General features: G+C 46.4%; 1 protein-coding gene across 1 annotated transcript in view; it reads left to right on the top strand.

The window, feature by feature from the left end:
• Positions 1-19,265, top strand: part of WDR27 (WD repeat domain 27) — a 154,744-nt gene that overhangs the window by 77,137 nt on the left and 58,342 nt on the right. The window contains 3 exon segments of the mRNA XM_040448666.1: positions 6,126-6,224; positions 6,354-6,398; positions 6,400-6,497. Of these exon segments, the coding sequence (XP_040304600.1) occupies positions 6,126-6,224; positions 6,354-6,398; positions 6,400-6,497 (242 nt within the window).

A 19,265-nucleotide genomic window follows, 5' to 3' on the forward strand; every position in this document is an offset into this window, starting at 1 on the left:
CATTTTTGCTTTTAATTCCCTTACCTTTGGGGATGTGTCAAGTAAGAAATTGCTGTGGCTGAGGTCAGAGAGGTTTTTCATTTTTGAAAGAGAGACAGAGACAGAGACAGAGAGAGGGGAGGGGCAGAGAGAGAGGGAGACACAGAATCCAAAGTAGGCTCTAGGCTCTGAGCCGACAGCACAGAGCCCAACCTGGGGCTCGAACTCACAAACCACAAGATCATGACCTGAGCTGAAGTTGGATACTTAACCGACTGAGGCATCCAGGTGCCCCTGGAAAACCCAAGAGAATTAATGGTCGTTATAAACAATAAAATAATTCAAGAAATAGTGGGACTTAAATTAATATATGGAATTTAATGTTTTTTACATATAAAAACAAAAACCTGTGAGATATATAAGAAAGAGAATGCATTTAGAAGAGCCTTAAGAAGGATAAAATGTTCAGGCATAAACTTAACAAGAACCCTGCAAAACCTCTATGAAGAAAACTTTATTTTTTTTCCAGAAATGTAATCTTGAAAAATGCAATGTCTTAACTTTTCTTGAATGGGAAGATTCTGTCTCATAAAGAAGTCAGTTCTTTGTAGGTAATTTGCAAGCTTAACACTTCCGCAACAAAAATTTCAATAGGTTTTAGGGGCACCTGGGTGGCTCAGTCAGTTGAGCGTCTAACTTCAGCTCAGGTCATGATCTCACAGTCTGTGAGTTTGAGCCCCGCATCGGGCTCTGTGCTGACAGCTCGGAGCCTGGAGCCTGCTGCCGATTCTGTGTCTCCCTCTATTTCCCTGCCTGTCCCTCGCTCAGTCTGCCTCTCTCTCTCTCAAAAATAAATAAAAACATTAAAAAATTTTTAAAAATTCAACAGGTGTTTCTGTAGGTAGACAATCACATTGTAAAATTATTTCAAAGAACAAACAAGTAACAATGGTGAAGACACCCTGGAAAAAAAAAGAGCATTATAATGGGGCGGGGGGAAACCTTGCTTTAGCAGTTATTCAAACATGTTAGAAAGTCTCTAATTAAAGCAGTGTGGGATTGGTGCACAAATATGAAAACAGGCACATGTTAACTAGCATCAGCCACTGAAAATGTTCAGAAGCACTGACATTCCAGCATTGCCCTTCATGACCTGTGGCCCCCTCTACCTGCTGTCCCCACTGATGGGAACCAGAGTTCTCTGATGAATAGCTCCTTTCAGGTCTGTGGCAAAAAGTTCACAGATGAGCCAGGGACACCTTGTGCTGAAAATGAAGGAAGGAATTGAGGAGCTATGGGGTCATATAATGTGGCTGCGGGAAGCAACATTAAAAGCTATTGACCAAAGAAGGCGTAATGGAGCATCGAAAGAATAATGACTGTAATTGGCTTGAAAACATTATATATCTAAAAATCTCACGAGTTTTAAATAACAATCCAAAAATGAGATAACTAAAAGCAAGACAAAAACAAACATAAACAAAGCCTTATTTTTCCCCATTTGGAGGTACCTAGGGTACCTTACAGAATCATGTCTTTTTAAGGGAAATAATTCAGCTTTTGTCTTGCCTTTCCTGTTTGGACTATATTTCAAGTTAACCCGATACCCTATTTGAAGAAGAAAAGTTATTTTTGAGAGAAGAATTCCAGACAAGTGGGATGAATGGTAGAATTAGAAAATCACCCTCTTGTGGTCTCAAACAATTGATTTTGGCGAATGTCATCATTAGTGAAGCTATCACGTAGAGATTGGTGGTTCCCCGGCAGCCTGACTAGACATTTCTCCAAAGAAGACGCACTGGTGGCCGGCAGGTACAGGAAGTGGTTCTCAGTATCACTCATCGCTGGGAAAATGCAGATCAAAACCAGTGAGATACCATCTCACACCTGTCAGGATGGCCGTCGTCAAAAGACTAGGAGGGAAGGACCAGCGAGCGTGTGGAGAAATTGGAACCCTCGTGCACTGGTGGTGGAATATCAGCCAGTGCAGCCGCCATGAGAACAGTGTGGAGGTTCCTTGGAAAATTAAAAATAGAATTTCCATAGGATAAGGTAGTTCCACTCCTGGGAATTTGTCCAACAGAATTGAAATCATGACCTCAAAGAGAGATTTGCTCTCCCACGTCACTGCAACATTAGTCACTGTAGCTACGATGGTTCAAGCCACCTAAATGTTTATGGATGGATGAGTAAATCTACACGATGGGATGTCATTCAGCCTTAAAAAAAGAAGGAAGTCCTGTCATTTGCAATGACATAGATGAGCCAGAGGACGTTATAGTAGGTGAGATAAGCCGATCACAGAAAGAAGGACAAATACTGCCTAACTGCACTTAGATGAAGAATCTGAAACAGTCACACTCATGGAAGCAGCGGGTAGGGTGGCGGCTGCCAGCAGGGAGGGCAGCTGGGACACGTTGGCCAGAGGGCACAGAATTTCAGTTGTGCAGGACGAAGTGGTCTAGAGCCCTGCTGGAGAACATTGTGCTTGTGGAAGTGTGCCGTATTGTGCTCTTACACATGTGTTAGGTGGACCTCGTTACAGTCTCCGAGGGACGTCATGTCACAAGCCAAACCTCCCGACCAACATTAGTGTCACTCACTGTGCAACAGTTTAGATACTGTACATTCCTCCTGCCATTTGGAAGTGCACACCCGTTAATATCCACCGTAAAGTATTCTTGTGGAAAAAAGGTAGAGCCTGAACCGAATTGAGTATGCATAATTTCTGGCTCAGGGCCCATCCACAGGATGCTGGAGCAAGTTGAAAGATGTCACACACAGGCAGGCCGACGAGTTCTGGCTGGAATGTTCTTCTGGACTCGGACCCCATTTCGTCAACAAGTCTATGGCATGGAAGACAGCCAGGGAGAGAAAGCGTTGCTCCAAACAGCGGTGCTGGAAAGACGTGACAGCAACGCACAGATCTGCTCTGGGTCCTGCTTACCCAAAACAACTGTGACCAGTGTGACCGGCCAGGACTTCCTTTATTTTAGGTCAGCGTAAAGTGGCAGTGTAGGTGTGTGTGCAATGTCCGTATTTTTAGAGATACTTACAAAGTACGTGGGACGTTATGTTAGCAGTTGGCTAAAAATACTTCCTACTTATTCAGCCACAAAAACTGAAAGGGAAAAAGCAAAGAACAAAGGTATGGCAGTTGAAGCAAGTAGAGCAAAGTCTTAACGATGTTGTGTTTGGTTCTGTACGAATGGGCTGGTTGTGCAATCCACCGTGCTTTGGTATATATTTGAAACTTTTCGTAATAAAAAGCCAAGCACGGACTTTGGAGATAGAACTAGACACAGAGGACCGGGGTTTTCCATTGTGCGAGCCCCCTGGTGGAAGGAGGCTGTCAGGTTCTAGAGAGGTGGACTCTGAGGCCCCGTCTCTGACCCTCAGAGTCTCCCCTGTAGCAGTGCACCGTGGTGTCTGCCGTGCGGGTAAACAGACAAGCCTCCTAGCTGCACTCCTGGACGCCTGCTTGAATCTTACGACGTGGACAGCTGTGGCTGGACTGCGATGGCTCCCTTCACATGCTGCCAACGCCGAGGGTTGACGTAAGCAGCTCTTTTGCCAGATCCCCCCGCCCCGATGTTTCACTATAAGATCACATTTTCAAAGAATGAACTACCAGATACTAAGATGACTGGCCATGTAATTGGTCATAGGGCCAAGGACGCTGAGAGAGACTGGCTTGTTATTAGAGACGAAGTCGATGAAGGTTTGCTCAGGATTGTTGAAGCGGCTGCGGCCGCCAGCCAAAGTGTATGAGTCTGTCAGGTGACCAGCGGTCCATCCGTGGCGGCCAGGGACCCCTCGCGGGGCTCCTCGAGGGGAAGGGGCAGGGCCAGGGCGGAGCTCATCACGGCATCTGCCGGACCTTGATGGAGGTTGCCGAGAGAAGGGGGTCGTGATTCTACCTCCAAACCTGAGGGACAGCCCCGCCATCAACATCCAGTGTTTGTTCATCTGGTGGTGGCCACAGAGCTCCACGTGCCCGAATCAGGGGCTTTCGGACAGAGTCTTGGTTTCTGCAGGAGGTGGGCGATGTTTCTGTCTTGATGGGATTTTAAGTAGGGCTCTATATTAAATCTTGAACACTTTGGCCTTCTTAGAAAACTTCACAAGTTTTTTGTGAACTAAAAATTCAGTGATCTAAGACAATATGCACAGTCCTGAGAAACATCCTTTCTGGAAATACTTTAAAAAACAAAGTGAATGTCTGTGATGTGATCGTTGATTCCCCTGGGGACGATATCAACAGCATTAAGCTTCAGACACAGAGTGAACTTCTGTGTGCGATCCTTTTGTCCGTTTCTTCTGTGGAGAAAATCCAGGCAAAGGGAAATGAAGGACACGTGGTAGGAATAGCGTGAGACAGAAAAACGAAAGCAGCTTCACCTTCAAGGATGCTGTTCAGCAGAATTACAAAACATTCATGATGAACTGGTCTAGTTGTGTTTGCAAAACATCATCTTTTTCACTGGTACATTCAGTCCCGGACGGTTTTTGTGAAACATCTTGAACAGCGAAGCGTCTTCCCTGCTCCCGGGTGGGCTGGGCCACACCCTCATCCTTTGTGAGAAGACGCTGCCCGTTCTCAGGGCTCATTAGTTTCAGAGTAAGACTGACTTTGTAGGGTTTTATTTTACGTTTCATCTTTCTGAGTACGTTTTAGCCACGGCTTATTTCCCTTTGATGGGGACAGGTGGCTTCATGAATCGAGTAACTAGTATTACATCTAATCAATACACTGTGTTCCACACACGGGTTGCAGGCCATTCCTGTGTTTTCAGCATCAGACAAGGTGCATCTTGTCCGTTTGGGCTGATTGTTGCTGCCGTTTGAAAGGGCAGGGTGTGACGAATGTGAACCTAATAAAATATGTCTGATATTTGTGGCTGCAGACTGTCGTTCTCATGGTTCCGGTTTGCCATGGCCAGAACGATTCATTTCATTCAAGAACCTTCTGGTTCTTCTGGGAGAAAAGGTAGGTTTCATTTAAAAGCATTTGCATACAGGAAAGGAGAGGCAGTTTCTTAACCGTTACTGATTCTTCTCTCGCGGCCTCACGGCGTCATTTATGGGTGTTGTGAGATGTCACGCAAATGCCAGGCGGCATGCAAGGCAGTGTCCCGTATGTGGCGACAAACCTCAGTGTTACGGTCCCCAGAGTGGGGTCCCTGGGCCCGCAGCAGCAGCCTCCTTTGGGAAGTGTTGGGAGCACACACGTCAGTGGCTGCTTTTCAAATAAGCACGTTTCCAATAAGAACAGCAGAAAAAACCCCAACAAAAACATGCTTTAAATATTTCCGCTTCAAGATGTATACAATATCTGTTTGTAGACTTTATTTCAGGAGCTGCTGTTCAGCCCATGACAGAATCGTTTGGAAGTTGTAAATTTGAAGGGCTCGTCTGTCCATTGAAATAGACTTTTTGTGGAAGAAGGAATCACGTAGATGTCTTGCTTTTTCTGTGACGTGGCGTTTCTTTTTTATTACCAGTAGAATCCACAAACCACTTGTTTGCACATTTTGTTACCTAAAAATTAGAATGGGTCTCTCCTCTCTTATATCACATCGGGATGCGGTCCCGATACCAGATTTGTGTCCCTAAAATGAAGTATTTGATGGCCTCTCTCTCTCTCTCTCTCTCTGTAAATATGCATGCATCTGTCCAGCTCTCTCTAGACATATCTTTTATATGCATATGGTAATACCATCAGACAGTATTGTATGTTTTTATTTAAAATTTTAAGAACAGCTGTACTATAGAAAAAATTCCAAGTATTTGAATTGCTCGATTCCAAGCTAATTTAGTAGGAAGCAAGGTGTGTACATGTTTTTGTCTCAAATTTATGGAAAAGGACATAAACATCACTTTTTCACTCCGCTTGGGACTTGCAGGCAGGGCTGAACTGTGGAGGCATCAGGGGCTGTGGGTCCACTGAGACAATAAAGGTCCGAGAGGCAAGGAGGAGAGAGGCTGAGTCACCGAGTCGGATCTCGGGCTCAGGCGGCGCTGGGCCGTCAGGTGACCGGCTGCTGCGGAGTCACCAGGCTGTGGGGTGCGCTTCTGCTGTGCGCGACTCACGTGGACCGTTGGCCCTTTCGTCATGGAGCCCCGTCTGTCTGTCTGTCTTGCAGGCGTACGTGTATGAAATGGGCTCGAGCACGTTTTCTCACAGACTGGCCGGACATACGGACACCGTCGCTGGCGTGGCCTTCAGCCCGTCAGCCCCCCAGGTACGGCCTGCTCGTGTGGGCGGGGCGCGTCTACGCCGGACGCGGCTTCCGGCGTGTTTCCTGTGTTGGCCTGTGTTTGGCGAAACCCTGGAACGCTGAAGGTGACACGGCAGTGTTCGTCACGTGCAGGGAGACAGACGTGGGAACCAGACCTTTGCTGGGGGAGAAAGGGAAGGCGCAGGGCGTGTTCTTCCGCGTGGCGGCCTGTGTCATCCCGTTCGCCCGCTGGGAGCCGAGCCGCGGGGAACGCGGGCGGGCCGAGTCCCAGGGCAGGTGAGAAAACGGTTTTGGAATTTCTCATAAAAAGAATTGGGAGCAGGAGGAGGACCACAGCATTTAACGAGATCGGCCTAACTAGGAGGAGACATGAAAACAAAATTACATCAGCTTCACGTCAATCACACGGAAAGAGTGTGTGGTCTTGTATTAAATTGTGGAGGGGTTTGTATGTGAAGACTGGTAACGCTTGGTAACGTGAGCGTACGGGGATGTGGATTCAGAGAATCACATCGGCGTGCGATTTCGTGGGTCCGGCTGGTGTGTGCGTGTGTGTGTGTGTGTGTGTGTGTGTGTGTGTGTGTGTGTGAACGAAGGTGGACCGCCCCCGCCCCCCCGCGGCACACTGCTGCCGTCAGGGGCACCCTAGACTCTCGGGCACGTCTGGCTCCTGGTGACACTGAATGTCGAGGACCGGATGCGCGAGGCCGGTCACGTCACTGACCACAGAGCCCCCGCCCCGTGCCGCTGAGGTCCTCGCGCGCCTCGTCCCAGCGGTAACCCTGATGTGGCCGGCGGCCCCCTGCCGCAGGCGCTCGGGTTGGAACGTTTTCTGCTCGTGTGGTCACGATTCGCTTACCCCCTACGTAATCAGGCCACGCTGCAGATACCGTCGGTCCTGGCCTTTCTGGTGGGTAATCCGTGCTGTCGTTACCCATTCTGAATCTCTCCGGCGTGTTTTTCGAAGTCGTTGGATTCCTTTCTGAATCCTTTGACGTTGCGCTGGTGAGGCGGCCGGGCGGCCGGGAGGGAAGAGAGCAGAAGACAGAAGCAGGTTAGAGGCGCGCGGGGCGGGGCGGGCTGGCGTCGGCACCTGTCCACGGGGGGATGCCGGCTGCTTTGGGAATGCGGTATTGGCCCGGAAATGCCTTTTGGCATAACTGAGTGAGGAGCTGCTCCGAGTACCTGCAGAGTTTCAGTTGGACGACGTTGCGTGGGGCTGTATCGTCGCGGGGATGGTTCCGGTGCGCAGAAGCGGCAGGTGTGACCTAGGAGAACGGGATTTCAAAATGCTCCCCGCTGTTCGCGTCCTTGCCGGTCCGAATACGAGCGCTTTCATTACCTTTGTTAAGTTCGCTACGAAGACACAGTAGCTCATCATTTTAACTCGCCTTCCTTTGGACACTGTGAGGGTTGTGTGTTGTTCCATATGCTGTTAATTAGGTGAGGGTTTTCTTTCATTTCTAAATGGCTTGTTTATATCCTTCATGTCTTGATCTGTGGGCCCAACGTTTTGCTTCCTGACTGATCCAGCTTTTAATTTAAAATTGCCATATTGCCCTCTGTATTTACAGTGTGTTTTGTAGATTCGGTTTTGCTTTTTACTTTGTTGTTTTCTCTTTCAGGTGCGGAACCTGGATTTGTTCTAATTATTCTAGGCCAGAAAATTTTTTCTCTTCAAAGATTTATCTTTCTGATGGAATTACAGTAGGATCTTTAACTTATTATTGTAAGATTTAAGTTCCTGCCTGACTGTGCCAATATCTGGGTCATTTCTGAGTCTAGTTCTGTTGGTCGCTGTGTCTCCTGACAGTTGGTTTGCTTACCTTTCTTTCTGATGTGTTGTCATTTTTTAAGGAATTCTGACTGTTGACTGTGGAAGGACGCCTGGATGAACAGGTCTCTCTTTCTGCCAGGCTGTTAGTTTGGTAGCGTTAGGAGCTGAGCAAGTGCCATTCGCTTTAATTATTAAAACTACGATTATAGTGAGGTCAGTAGGATTAATCAGTGTGGATCATCACACAAATAAAAGTACACAGAAAATACTGTTACTTTTAGGAACTTTAAAATACCTGGTATTCTTCCCAAGTCACCTTTTGTCAAACCTTTCAGAAAATTTTATTTCCTAAGCATATGAGGAAGAAATTTAAATCTGCATGTTTCAAATAGGTCACCTAACTTTAAGTTCTGCTGAGGAAAAATAACCTAAGTGTATCTGGGAAGGGGTTATTTTCCTTGGTTTTTAAATTGACTAAAAGTTTGCGATTGTTTTATCAGTTTGGATTCGTAAGTTCAGAAGTAAGATTACGCTACATCCCTGTAAATCCCCATCTGCGAATAACCTGCCCCTGCGGCTGGCGTGAAGTGACCTTTGCTGAGGGAGGTGAGGGGCGAGCCGTGGGGACCCTGCTCCTGGTGAAAGTATTCTATCTCATGAAGAGCGGTTTCCCAACTTTTTTTTTGTGAACAGCATAGTTTTAATGACTTTAATGTAAATCTATTTCTACTGGCCTCTGCACATAAATTTACAATACCTGTATCTCGGTGGACAAAGATGTTACTGGAAAGACACATCGGATACAGTGTCATTTCAGGGCCTTGAGCACAGCTGCTCACGTATGCTGCCACGGTGATGTTTACGGTCACTTCCATCTAAAAGAAGGGAGACGTTACTTGGAAGACGTTACTTTTTATACGCGGCGTCATTTCAGTGAGTTAAGCGTTGGCTAATCCCGTATGTGTCTGCACATAACTTTAACACTTGTGTCTTTTTTGTTGATTTCATAACTTTAAAATGAACAAAAGGGATCAGTTGAGAGTGAGTCAAAATATGTTCCATAAGGACAATTTTAAGATTTACTAAACGTATTTCTGGACAAGGAAGTATCAAATATGCACCATGGGCCTTCTTGTGTCCTCACTCAAGACACCACAAAGTGGTTGAGAGGTCGCACTGTCTCTGACCTGTGCTTTCTCTCTGCATGTTCGGTGGTCTAGAGCCCTCATCTGGGGTGAAATCTCTGCTCCCCTCTTCCGTTTTAGTTCCTGTGTTTGCCCTCGTTCAGTTTTCGACTATCCGGTCAGACTCCTGGTGAAGGCTTTGCTCCTCCCCAGATTCTCTATGAATGGTGCCTGTGGCTTCTCTGTGGTCTTGACTTTGATCACGAAGCCAGAAGGAACCTCAAGAGACACCCTGGATCCATGCGGGTGCATCATGGCCCCAACAGACTGGAAAAGTGGATGCGAAGGAAATAGCACTTAATCAGGTGGTGGAGCAAAGGAGACCACAAGCAATCAGGTGTGAGCGAAAGATACCCAACGGAATGACGTCACACGTTTTCTCAGAGACCTGGGAAGACGGTGACCTGTCTGCGGAGGGCTGAGTGCAAGCAAAATCCAACCAAGATGAGGAAGAAATGAGCTGCTGGCAAACGAGGCAGAAGAAGTAGGAAAAGATATTATTACCTGGATCTCAGAGTCACAAACCCCTGTCAAAGGGACTCCCGGCTCCCCTGGAACGGTAACCCCACTGGTGTCTCCAGTGGTTGGAATTCGTATGGAGATGAGGTGTTTCAAGCTCACGGCGTTAATAGTTTTCCATGAACTTAGGAATATATCTGAGAATAATTAATGTTTTAGGTGTTTGTAGTGTTTTAAGGATTTTGATATATTAAAATATCTGATTCCAATTTGAAACATGAATCGATTTAGATTTGTAACTTTTTAGTGAAGAAAAATGAGAAAATTTTTCTCTTTGTCAGCAGCATTTGAACTTTTTATTTATTACTTCTTTGTTTTTTAAAGTTCATTTATTTTATTTTGAGAGAGAGAGAGAGAAAGAGCACAAGAGGGGGAGGGGCAGAGAGGGAGGGAGACGGAATCCCAAGCGGGCTCCGTGTGGTCAGCACAGAGCCTGATGTGGGGCTTGATCTCGTGAACCGTGAGATCATGATCTGGGCTGAAATCAAAGAGTTGGATGCTTAACTGACAGCCACCCAGCCCGGTGTCCTGATGATTCTAAACCATGAGGCTGAGCAGGGGTGGGGGGGGGGGTCTCCTCCCACTGCTCCGCCCCTGCGTGCGGCCCGGCTCCAAGGGGAGCTCGTGAGGACCCAGACTCGCTTCTCAATCTGACTGCTTTAGTCGGTGGTTATTGGGAAATGGGTCTCAGCCCCACTCAGGGCTCCTCCCACGGTTCTGGTTCAACCCGGAAAACTCCATAAGGAGACACATTTAGAGAGAACCTGAGGACATCTCCGGTGATGGTTAATTGAATGGCACACACTTGTGCAGCTGTTCCTGCAGGCACAGACATGGGTGGTGGTGTTACCAAATTCAGCTCCCGTACGTTCTGAATTCTCCAAACGGAAACCCAACTGTCCTTTTTAGAAACCGTTTCTCCAATTTGGCTTCTTAGATAGGAATTTATAGAGAGGAAAGATAAGTGAAGAAGGTTTTAGGGTCAGGACCAGATGGTACACCTAAAATAGTGATGTTCACCAACTTGCTTATGTGGGAGGAACCTGCTTATTAGGTTGATCTGATAGTCACAGTGAAAGTGAGTGGTTGGTTATTATTGTCTCTGCTTCCCGTGGGGGAAAGTCCGCTCGGAGACATTGCCCGGGATGTGCACTGCAACACCTTGTGCTAAGTTACGTGCCGCGTCTAGTAAAAGTCGGGGCCGGGCGCTGGACTCCAGGGATCATGCTGTTTCCTTGACTCACGTTTATCTGAGCAGAGGCTCGAGGCTGAGACGCACAGGTTCCTCTCGGCCTCGCGGTCGGTGTGGTGGCTGATGGAGGAGTGCTACCGCCGCCTGCCGTCCGCTCACCGCCAGATGCTCAGGAACCTCCCTTTTCCCCGCAGACCTGACCCGTTACCAGCACTCAGCCGTGGGAGGGACGGTCTCTTCCATTTTGCTTTCAAGATGCTTTTGCAGATTGACACAAAGAGGTCTAGTTTCGATTTAACTTGAGAGAATATTGAATTTCAGGTGAGTTCAATAATCAGAAAGCCTGGTTTTTTTGCGCAGTTTAGAAATGCTCATTTTTCCTATTGGTTTTGATGTAGAGAAGAATGAGAACCTGGGTGCCGAGTTATTCCTTCCCGTGACCTTCAAGGAAAGTCTGCAGTGGTAGGAGGTTTGCTGTGACCAACGGAAGTGACAAGTTTAACTTAATCTTTCTCACAGGACTTGTCCTAGGCCTGCCTGTACCTCACAGGTGACAGTGGAGGGTGGGGTGCCATGTGCTCCCCTCCAGCCCCACTCTGGGCGCACCCCCACGCCCCCATTTAGCTCAGGACATCTTCCAGCTTCTCCTTTGACTTCCTTGCTGGTCTGCGGGTTCTCTGTGCGTGCTTCTCTGTTTCCAGGTATGTGGGGACTTGCCCCCCATCTTTCTTTATTGGTTTCCACTTTAACAACATGTGGTCAGAGAACATACGTGGTGTGGCCTGAAGCCACCGAACTTGGTTTCACGGTCTGTGTCTGCTGTTGGGGGAAGATTGTGCTGCGGACATCCGCCTGGCCAGGGGACTGCCGTGTGTGTCTCACGTCCTGTGTCCTTGCCGACTGTGTCTTCATCAGCTGGTAAGACTGGTGTGCATGCCTCTGTCTAGAACTTCTTACTCCCTCTGATGCCCACAGATGTTGTTTAGGGTGTTTTGAAGCTCCTTTGTTAGGTTAGGATTATGTTCTCTTGGTGAACGGACCCCTTCACTCTCAGGAAATGGTCTCTTTCTTTACTTGCTTTGAAATACACTTTGGGGTGAAGATAGCCACTCCAGCTCTCTTTTGATTAGTGTTAGGATAGTATTTTCTCTATTCTTTTTTTCTAACCTGTGTGGGTCTCTTATTTGAAGTGCAATTTTTTCTTTTTTTTTTTTATAATTTATTTTTTAGTTTACATCCACGTTAGTTAGTTAGTTGTTAGTTAGCAACAATGATTTCAGGAGTAGATTCCTTAATGCCCCTCCCCCACTTAGCCCATCCCCCCCCCCACAATCCCTCTGGCACCCTCTGTTCTCTATATTTAAGAGCTCTCTTCTGTTTTGTTCCCCTCCCTGTTTTTATATTATTTTTGCTTCCCTTCCCTTATGTTCATCTATTTTGTATCTTAAAGTCATATCTTCATATCTTCACTCATATGAGTGAAGTCATATGATATTTGTCTCTCTCTTACTAATTTCACTTAGCACAATACCCTCCAATTTCATCCATGTAGCTGCAAATGGCAACATTTCATTCTTTTTGATTGCCGAGTAATACTCCACTGTATACAGATACCACATCTTCTTTATCCATTCATCAGCCAATGGACATTTGGGTTCTTTCATACTTTGGCTATTGTCGATAGTGCTGCTATAAACATTGGGGTGCATGTGTCCCTTCGAGTCAGCACTCCTGTATCTTTTGGATAAATACCTAGTAGTGCAGTTGCTTGGTCATAGCATAGTTCTATTTTTAATTTTTTGAGGACCCTCCACACTGTTTTCCAGAGTGGCTGTACCAACTTGCATCGCCACCAACAATGCAAAAGAGAACCTCTTTCTCCGCGTCCTCGCCAACATCTGTTGTTGCCTGAATTGTTGTTAGCCATTCTGACAGGTGTGAGGTGGTATCTCATTGTGGGTTTGATTTGTATTTTCCTGATGATGAGTGATGTTGAGTGTTTTTTCATGTGTTGTTTGGCCATCTAGATGTCTTCTTTGGAGAAGTGTCTATTCGTGTCTGTTGCCCATTTCTTCACTGGATTATTTGTTTTTTGGGCATTGAGTTTGGTTAAGTTCTCTATAGATTTTGGGTACTAACCCTTTATCTGATATGTTGTTTGCAAATATCTTCTCCTATTCCATCGGTTGCCTTTTAGTTTTGTTGATTGTTCCCTTCAGCGTGCAGAAGCTTTTTATCTTGATGAGGTCCCAATAGTTCATGTTTGCTTTTGTTTCCCTTGCCTCCAGACATGTGTTGAGTAAGAAGTTGCTATGGCCAGGAGAAAGAGGTTTTTGCCTGCTTTCTCCTTGAGGATTTTGATGGCTTCCTGTCTTACATTTACGTCTTTCATCCATGTTGAGTTTATTTTTGTGTCTGGTGTAAGAAGATGGTCAGGTTCATTCTTCTGCATGTCGCTGTCCAATTTTCCCAGCACCACTTGCTGAAGAGACTGTCTTTATTCCATTGGATATTCTTTCCTGCTTTGTCAAAGATTAGTTGCCCATACGTTTGTGGGTCCATTTCTGGGTTCTCTATTCTATTCCATTGATCTGAGTGTCTGTTCTTGGGCCAGTACCATACTGTCTTGATGATTACAGCTTTGTAGTATAGCTTGAGGTCTGGGAATGTGATGCCTCCTGCTTTGGTTTTCTTTTTCAAGATTGCTTTGGCTATTTGGGGTCTTTTCTGGTTCCATAGACATTTTAGGATTGCTTGTTCTAGCTCTGCAAAGAATGCCGGTGTTATTTTGATAAGGATTGCTGAGGTGCATTTCTTATAGGTGGTATTTAGATTGTTTTACTCTCTTAACCAATTTGACTCTCTCTGCCTTTTAATCAGTGTTTAGACTGGTCCATTTGATAAGATTATTGATAAGATCATGTTTAAGCCTCTCATCTTGCTTTACCTTTTTTATATTTGCCCATTTGATACTCAGTTCCTTTTCCCTGCCTCCTTTTGGTTCAGTTAGATACTTTTGTACAGCTACTTCTTCACTTTTTCTGGCTTTTGTAACTCCTTGTTTTGTTCATTTGAGATTGCTGTGCCACTTATATACAGTAAAACTGTGGTTTGCGAGCTTAATTCGTTCCAGAAACATGCTTGTGATGCAAAGCAATTGCATATCAAAGCGAATTTCCCCATAAGAAATGATGGAAACTCAGATGATTTGTTCCACAACCCCAAAATATTTGGATAAGAGTGATTATACTGTAATATAATACAAAAGAATAAGAAAATACAAAATATAAAGAAAAACGAATTAACCTGCACTTCCCTTTGAAAACCTTTGTGGCTGGTGCAAGGAAGACGAGAGAGGAGGGTTACTGTGTAGGACGACTCTCACTATCACTCACGGAATCACTGCCGTCTGTTGGCTCAACGGAATCTTTTCTTTTCCCACAACTTTAACACGGAACCTACCGGGTGACGTTTGCTTTTGCCTCCTTTTGAGGATTTCGCAGAAATGTGACATTGCATCGTCGTTAAACAGATCCATCACTCTCACTGCTACAGCCGTATTCGGGTGGTGCTTTTCTACAATATTTTGCACCGTTTCCCACATTTTACACATCTCCCTAACCTCGTTTGAAGTGAGGGATTCCCCCGCCCTTTTCTCCTCCTCCGCTGCAGACGAGACGCAGACGTAGACGTCTTGTAAACTCTTGCAATTTCGGCCGCTCGCGTACCTCGTTCGTACTTCTCGGTGATTTCCGTCTCAACTTCCACAGTAAGCATCTCCTTCCTACCGCCTTTCTTTTCCACGTTTTTCTGCACGGGGGCCGCTGTATACACCTACATGGATGTTGACTCAGTACAGTATGAATAAACTCTTGTCATCTACGGTATGTAACGTAAGCGGCAATAAGGCAGCAGAGGAAAGGGTCTGTGTCTGCGGGAAGCCTGACGCAGAATGAGGCAAAGTGCTCCTAAGCTCACTCTTGTCCGGAAAAGCAAAGGACTCTTCACAGGTGCCTCGAAGTGACAAAAAACACACTAGTGCCAGTTGCGGGCGCCTTCCCACGTTCCGAAAAAATCACCGATTTCTGCCAGACCCGGTGGCCTGAGACCGAGCATCCGAGTGTGGGGGACGATCACCCACCGTCCCGCAGCGAGAGAAGAGACAGAAGCACCATCGGCTCAGCTGTGATCATGTGATGTTTGGCGTCAGGTACGACTCATATTGCAAGACATCGCTCGTTTATCAGGTTAGATTCATCAGGAACGTTTGCATGTCTTGTGGAACGCTCGCGGAAGTGTCACTCGCAAGCTGAGGTTTTAGCACGTATCTTTCATTGGGACCGTGGGCCTCCACTGTCACCTGCTGCCACCACAGTGTGGGAACCTTATGACAGACAGTAAGCGTCTGTTTCTCCTGTCTAGGTCTTCATGCTATCCGTGTGGCACATTTTACTTTCCAACATCATAGACTCCACGTGTTACTATTAATTTTGTTTCCGCAGTTAGTTATCTCCTGAAGAGATTTAAATGATAACGATGAATCCTGTATATTTGACACGTGATTCCACAGGAAACGTTTTGAGCCTTGATTTTATCTGTAAAATTAGGTGGTTGAATTTTACGATCTCTGTGATTGTCAAATCGCTGTCTTCTCCACTGAGAGGATTGGGACGAGGTGGGATCTGTGTGCGCATGTGGTAGTTTTTGGATCTTGGTAGACATGGTCTTTATTTTGTGTTGTATAAAGCGTGCGTTTGTGGAACATGCGCACAGATGTGACACAGTACAGCGTGAAGCAGGCTTCGTGACCCTGTGTGCACCGGACGGGTGCCGGAGGGCCCAGGGTGCGCTGGCCAAGGCGCTGGCCAGGGTCCAGCCCGCCTTTTTCTGGATTCAAACCGGGTGTCAAGTCCAGTTTTCCTTTTGTCTCTGAAGCCAGCGCGCTTTGCCGCCAGGTTGCGCGCCAGCCTCCGTGCAGATGGCTGGAGTGGATTTTACTTAGAATTTTCTTTCTTGGCCACGCACCCAAGTCTAATTTCTACCAGGAGCCAAAAAAAAAAAAAAAAAAAAAAAAAAGGTTTGAGTTCAGTGTAAGCATTTACTTGTACTTGACGGGTATTTACTCTGTGACAGTCAGCATTCCACGTGCTTTATTTAATCACATCCTTAGGAAGCGGACGCTTATTCATGGAGCAGGCGGGTAAGGAAACTGCAGCACAGAGAAGCTGGCCTGTGTGAGCTCAGTGGTGAGCGGTAGGATTTGGGCTCCAACAAATGGACTTTAGCTCCTCGGTGCGCCCGGCACAGCGCCCCCACGGCACTGTGTGAGCACAGGCACGGGAGCCACGGTGCCACCAAGGGAGGGCCGGGAAGGGGCCCCGGAGGGAGGCGGGACCAGAGTGCGTGGGACCTTCGTGGGCAGAAGTGAGAGCGGAGCCTATGGTCTCCTCTGCAGGGAGGCCCCGGGCACGAGGAATGTTTTTCACTCTGGATTTGTGTACCAGAAGTGACTTCTAAATCAAGATTTCAAAACAGTTGCTTATTTTTATTCTATGGAAGGCAATATGTATTCTATTTTTATTAATGTGGGAATAACACTTTTTTTTTTAGCCATTGAGTGCTTTCAAATTTGTTTTCATATACAACGTTCTAGTTCTGAAACATATATCATTCTCAGATGTTTCCTGACCATCTCATCAAGCCCACATCCTGAAAGCTAATTTCATTCTGAAGAACCTAACAGTCCAAGTACCTTCCTTTCAGAAAACGTTCTGCAGATTCTAGCAAAGTCAACAGCCAAGCCATAAATTTAAATGTAACACAGCCTAGAGGAATAGGAAGCCTGCTTTTGTCACATTGCTTATTTTCATATTCAAGTAATTTTCTAGAAAAGCCAAAATATTGTACCAGAAACCGATCCTTCGCGGCAATGCAGGCTTAACCTATGGGAGGAATAAATCAAGAAGAGGAAGCACAAATGTATATAAGGCGTTGGTTTCAAGTTCTGGCTGCTCCCCGGAGTTGTTGGGGGGAAGGGAAGGAGGCGGAGCCACGAGACGGTCGGCCTGTCAGGGCTCCCCCGGCACAGGGAGGGCGCCTTGGAGTCCGCGTGCAACACAAATGATGGGCAGGGCGCACCATCCGTGGCAGCATTGACTCCAGGACTCGAGTCGAGGGAGGGCGACTTCCCTCTCGCCAGCAGTGGTCCGGAGGAACAGCCTGCGCGGCTGTGGATTTATGGCTCACATGCTCTGGACGAATACCGCATCTATTTCCACTTGTGCTGGGACATTGTGGTAAGCAAAATGAGTTTACCTAAAGGTCTAGTAAGTGTTTCTGGAAATCAAGACGTTTTGGCCCCTGTCCTAGACCTTCTGTTTCCGCAGATGCGTGGAAGATGCTAGAAGTGCGAACTTCCACAAGATCATCTGAGGTTTGGAGTTTGGGGACAGGCGGGCCTCAGGTCACGCCGGGAGAGATTCTGCATTAAGTTACTGGGAGCTGGTGTCCTGGCCACCCTTCTGAGACCGCTCAGCCTGCAGACATTCGTCTCCTGGGTTGTAACCTCTGGCTTCCACCCATTTTCCCCGGAAGACCCACGTGTGTCATTCAGTAGCAAGGATTCGGCTGGGACCCAAGGCTTATTTCTGAGTACAGCGGTGCACCTGCCTGCCTCCTGCCCAGCCAGGGACAGACAGCACCCGCGTCCCAGGGTGAACAGCTGTGAGAAAATTCTAAATTCAGATGTGCTCAAAAATCGCTAGTTACCCTGCCTTAAATGCGGGACTCTTCAGTGCGTCCTACTCATTTGTAGGAGATGGCAAAGTCAAGAGGAAAATTGAATTTAGAGCACTTTCTAATGAAATGAAGGTCACACTTGCTCGAACCCAGAATGTCTCCAATTATGTGGGGAATATGATGACATGATTTACACAACACCCTCTTACTTTTTACAAATTGTAAGAATATCTTGAAGTGAACAGGGTCTTACAGACATCAGGGCTCCTGGGAACAGTGAAAGAGGCATCTGTCAGATTTTACACGGTCAGTGCATATTCAAGTCTAAAATATCGTGCAGTACAGAAAATGGCAATGAAAACAGTCTCCGTTTTATTACTAATCCTCATCCTGACCATTTTTTTTTAAGTATGTGAAGGGGAAGGCAAGATAGAGAAAGCAATTTTCTATACTTTGGTATTTTTTTATAAATAATTTTTTGTTGGGTGCCTGGGGGGCTCAGTCAGTTGAGCATCCGGCTTCAGCTCAGGTCATGATCTCAGGTTCGTGAGTTCGAGCCCCGTGTCTGGCTCTGTGCTGACAGCTGGAAGCCTGGAGCCTGCTTCAGATTCTGTGTCTCCCTCTCTCTGCCCCTCCCCCGCTTGGATTCTGTCTCTCTCAAAAATAAATAAGTATTTAAAAAATTGAAAAAAATAATTCATTCTCAAGTTAGCTAACATACGGTGTATACAGTGTAGTCTTGGCTTCGGGAGTAGATTCCCATGATTCATCACTTACATACAACACCCAGTGCTCATCCTAACAAGTGCCTTCCTCAATGTCCATCACCCATTTCCGTGCCACCCAACCCCTGCTCCCTTATCGACCCTCAGATTGTTCCCTTTATTTAAGAGTCTCTTATGGTTTGCCTCCTTCTTTGTTTGTAACTATTTTGTCCCCTTCCCATCCCCCATGGTCTTCTGTTAAGTTTCTCAAATTCCACGTATGAGTGAAAACATATGATATCTGTCTTTCTCTGACTGACTGATTTCACTCAGCCTAATACCCTCCAGTTCCATCCACGCTGCTGCAAATGGCCAGATTGCATTCTTTCTCATTGCCAAGTAGTATTCCATTGTATATATAAACCACATCTTCTTTATCCATTCATCCATCGATGGACATTTGGGCTCTTTCCATGCTTAGGCTATTGTTGAAAGTGCTGCTATAAACATTGGGGTGCATGTGCCCCTTTGAGACAGCACACCTGTATCGCTTGGGTGAATTCCTAGTAGCACTGTTGCTGGGTCGTAGGGTAGATCTATTTTTAATTTTTGAGAAACCTCCACACTGTTTCCCAGAGCGGCTGCACCAGTGTGCATTCCCACCAGCAGTGCAAGAGGGTTCCCGTTTCTCCACATCCTCGCCAGCAGCTATAGCCCCCTGATTTGTTCACTTCAGCCACTCTGACCGGTGCGAGGTGGTATCTCAGTGTGGCTTTGAGTTGTCTTTCCCTGATGAGGAGTGGCGTTGAGCATCTTTTCATGTGTCGGTTGGTCATCTGGATGTCTTCTTTGGGAGACATTGCTTTCATATTTTTAATCAAAACTAAAATATTTTTTGAATAAGAATTAAAAAGGAAAGATTGAAGGTGA

This window comes from Herpailurus yagouaroundi, unplaced genomic scaffold (assembly GCF_014898765.1).
Source record: "Herpailurus yagouaroundi ecotype Mexico unplaced genomic scaffold, PumYag 198, whole genome shotgun sequence".
NCBI classification, from domain to species: domain Eukaryota; kingdom Metazoa; phylum Chordata; class Mammalia; order Carnivora; family Felidae; genus Herpailurus; species Herpailurus yagouaroundi.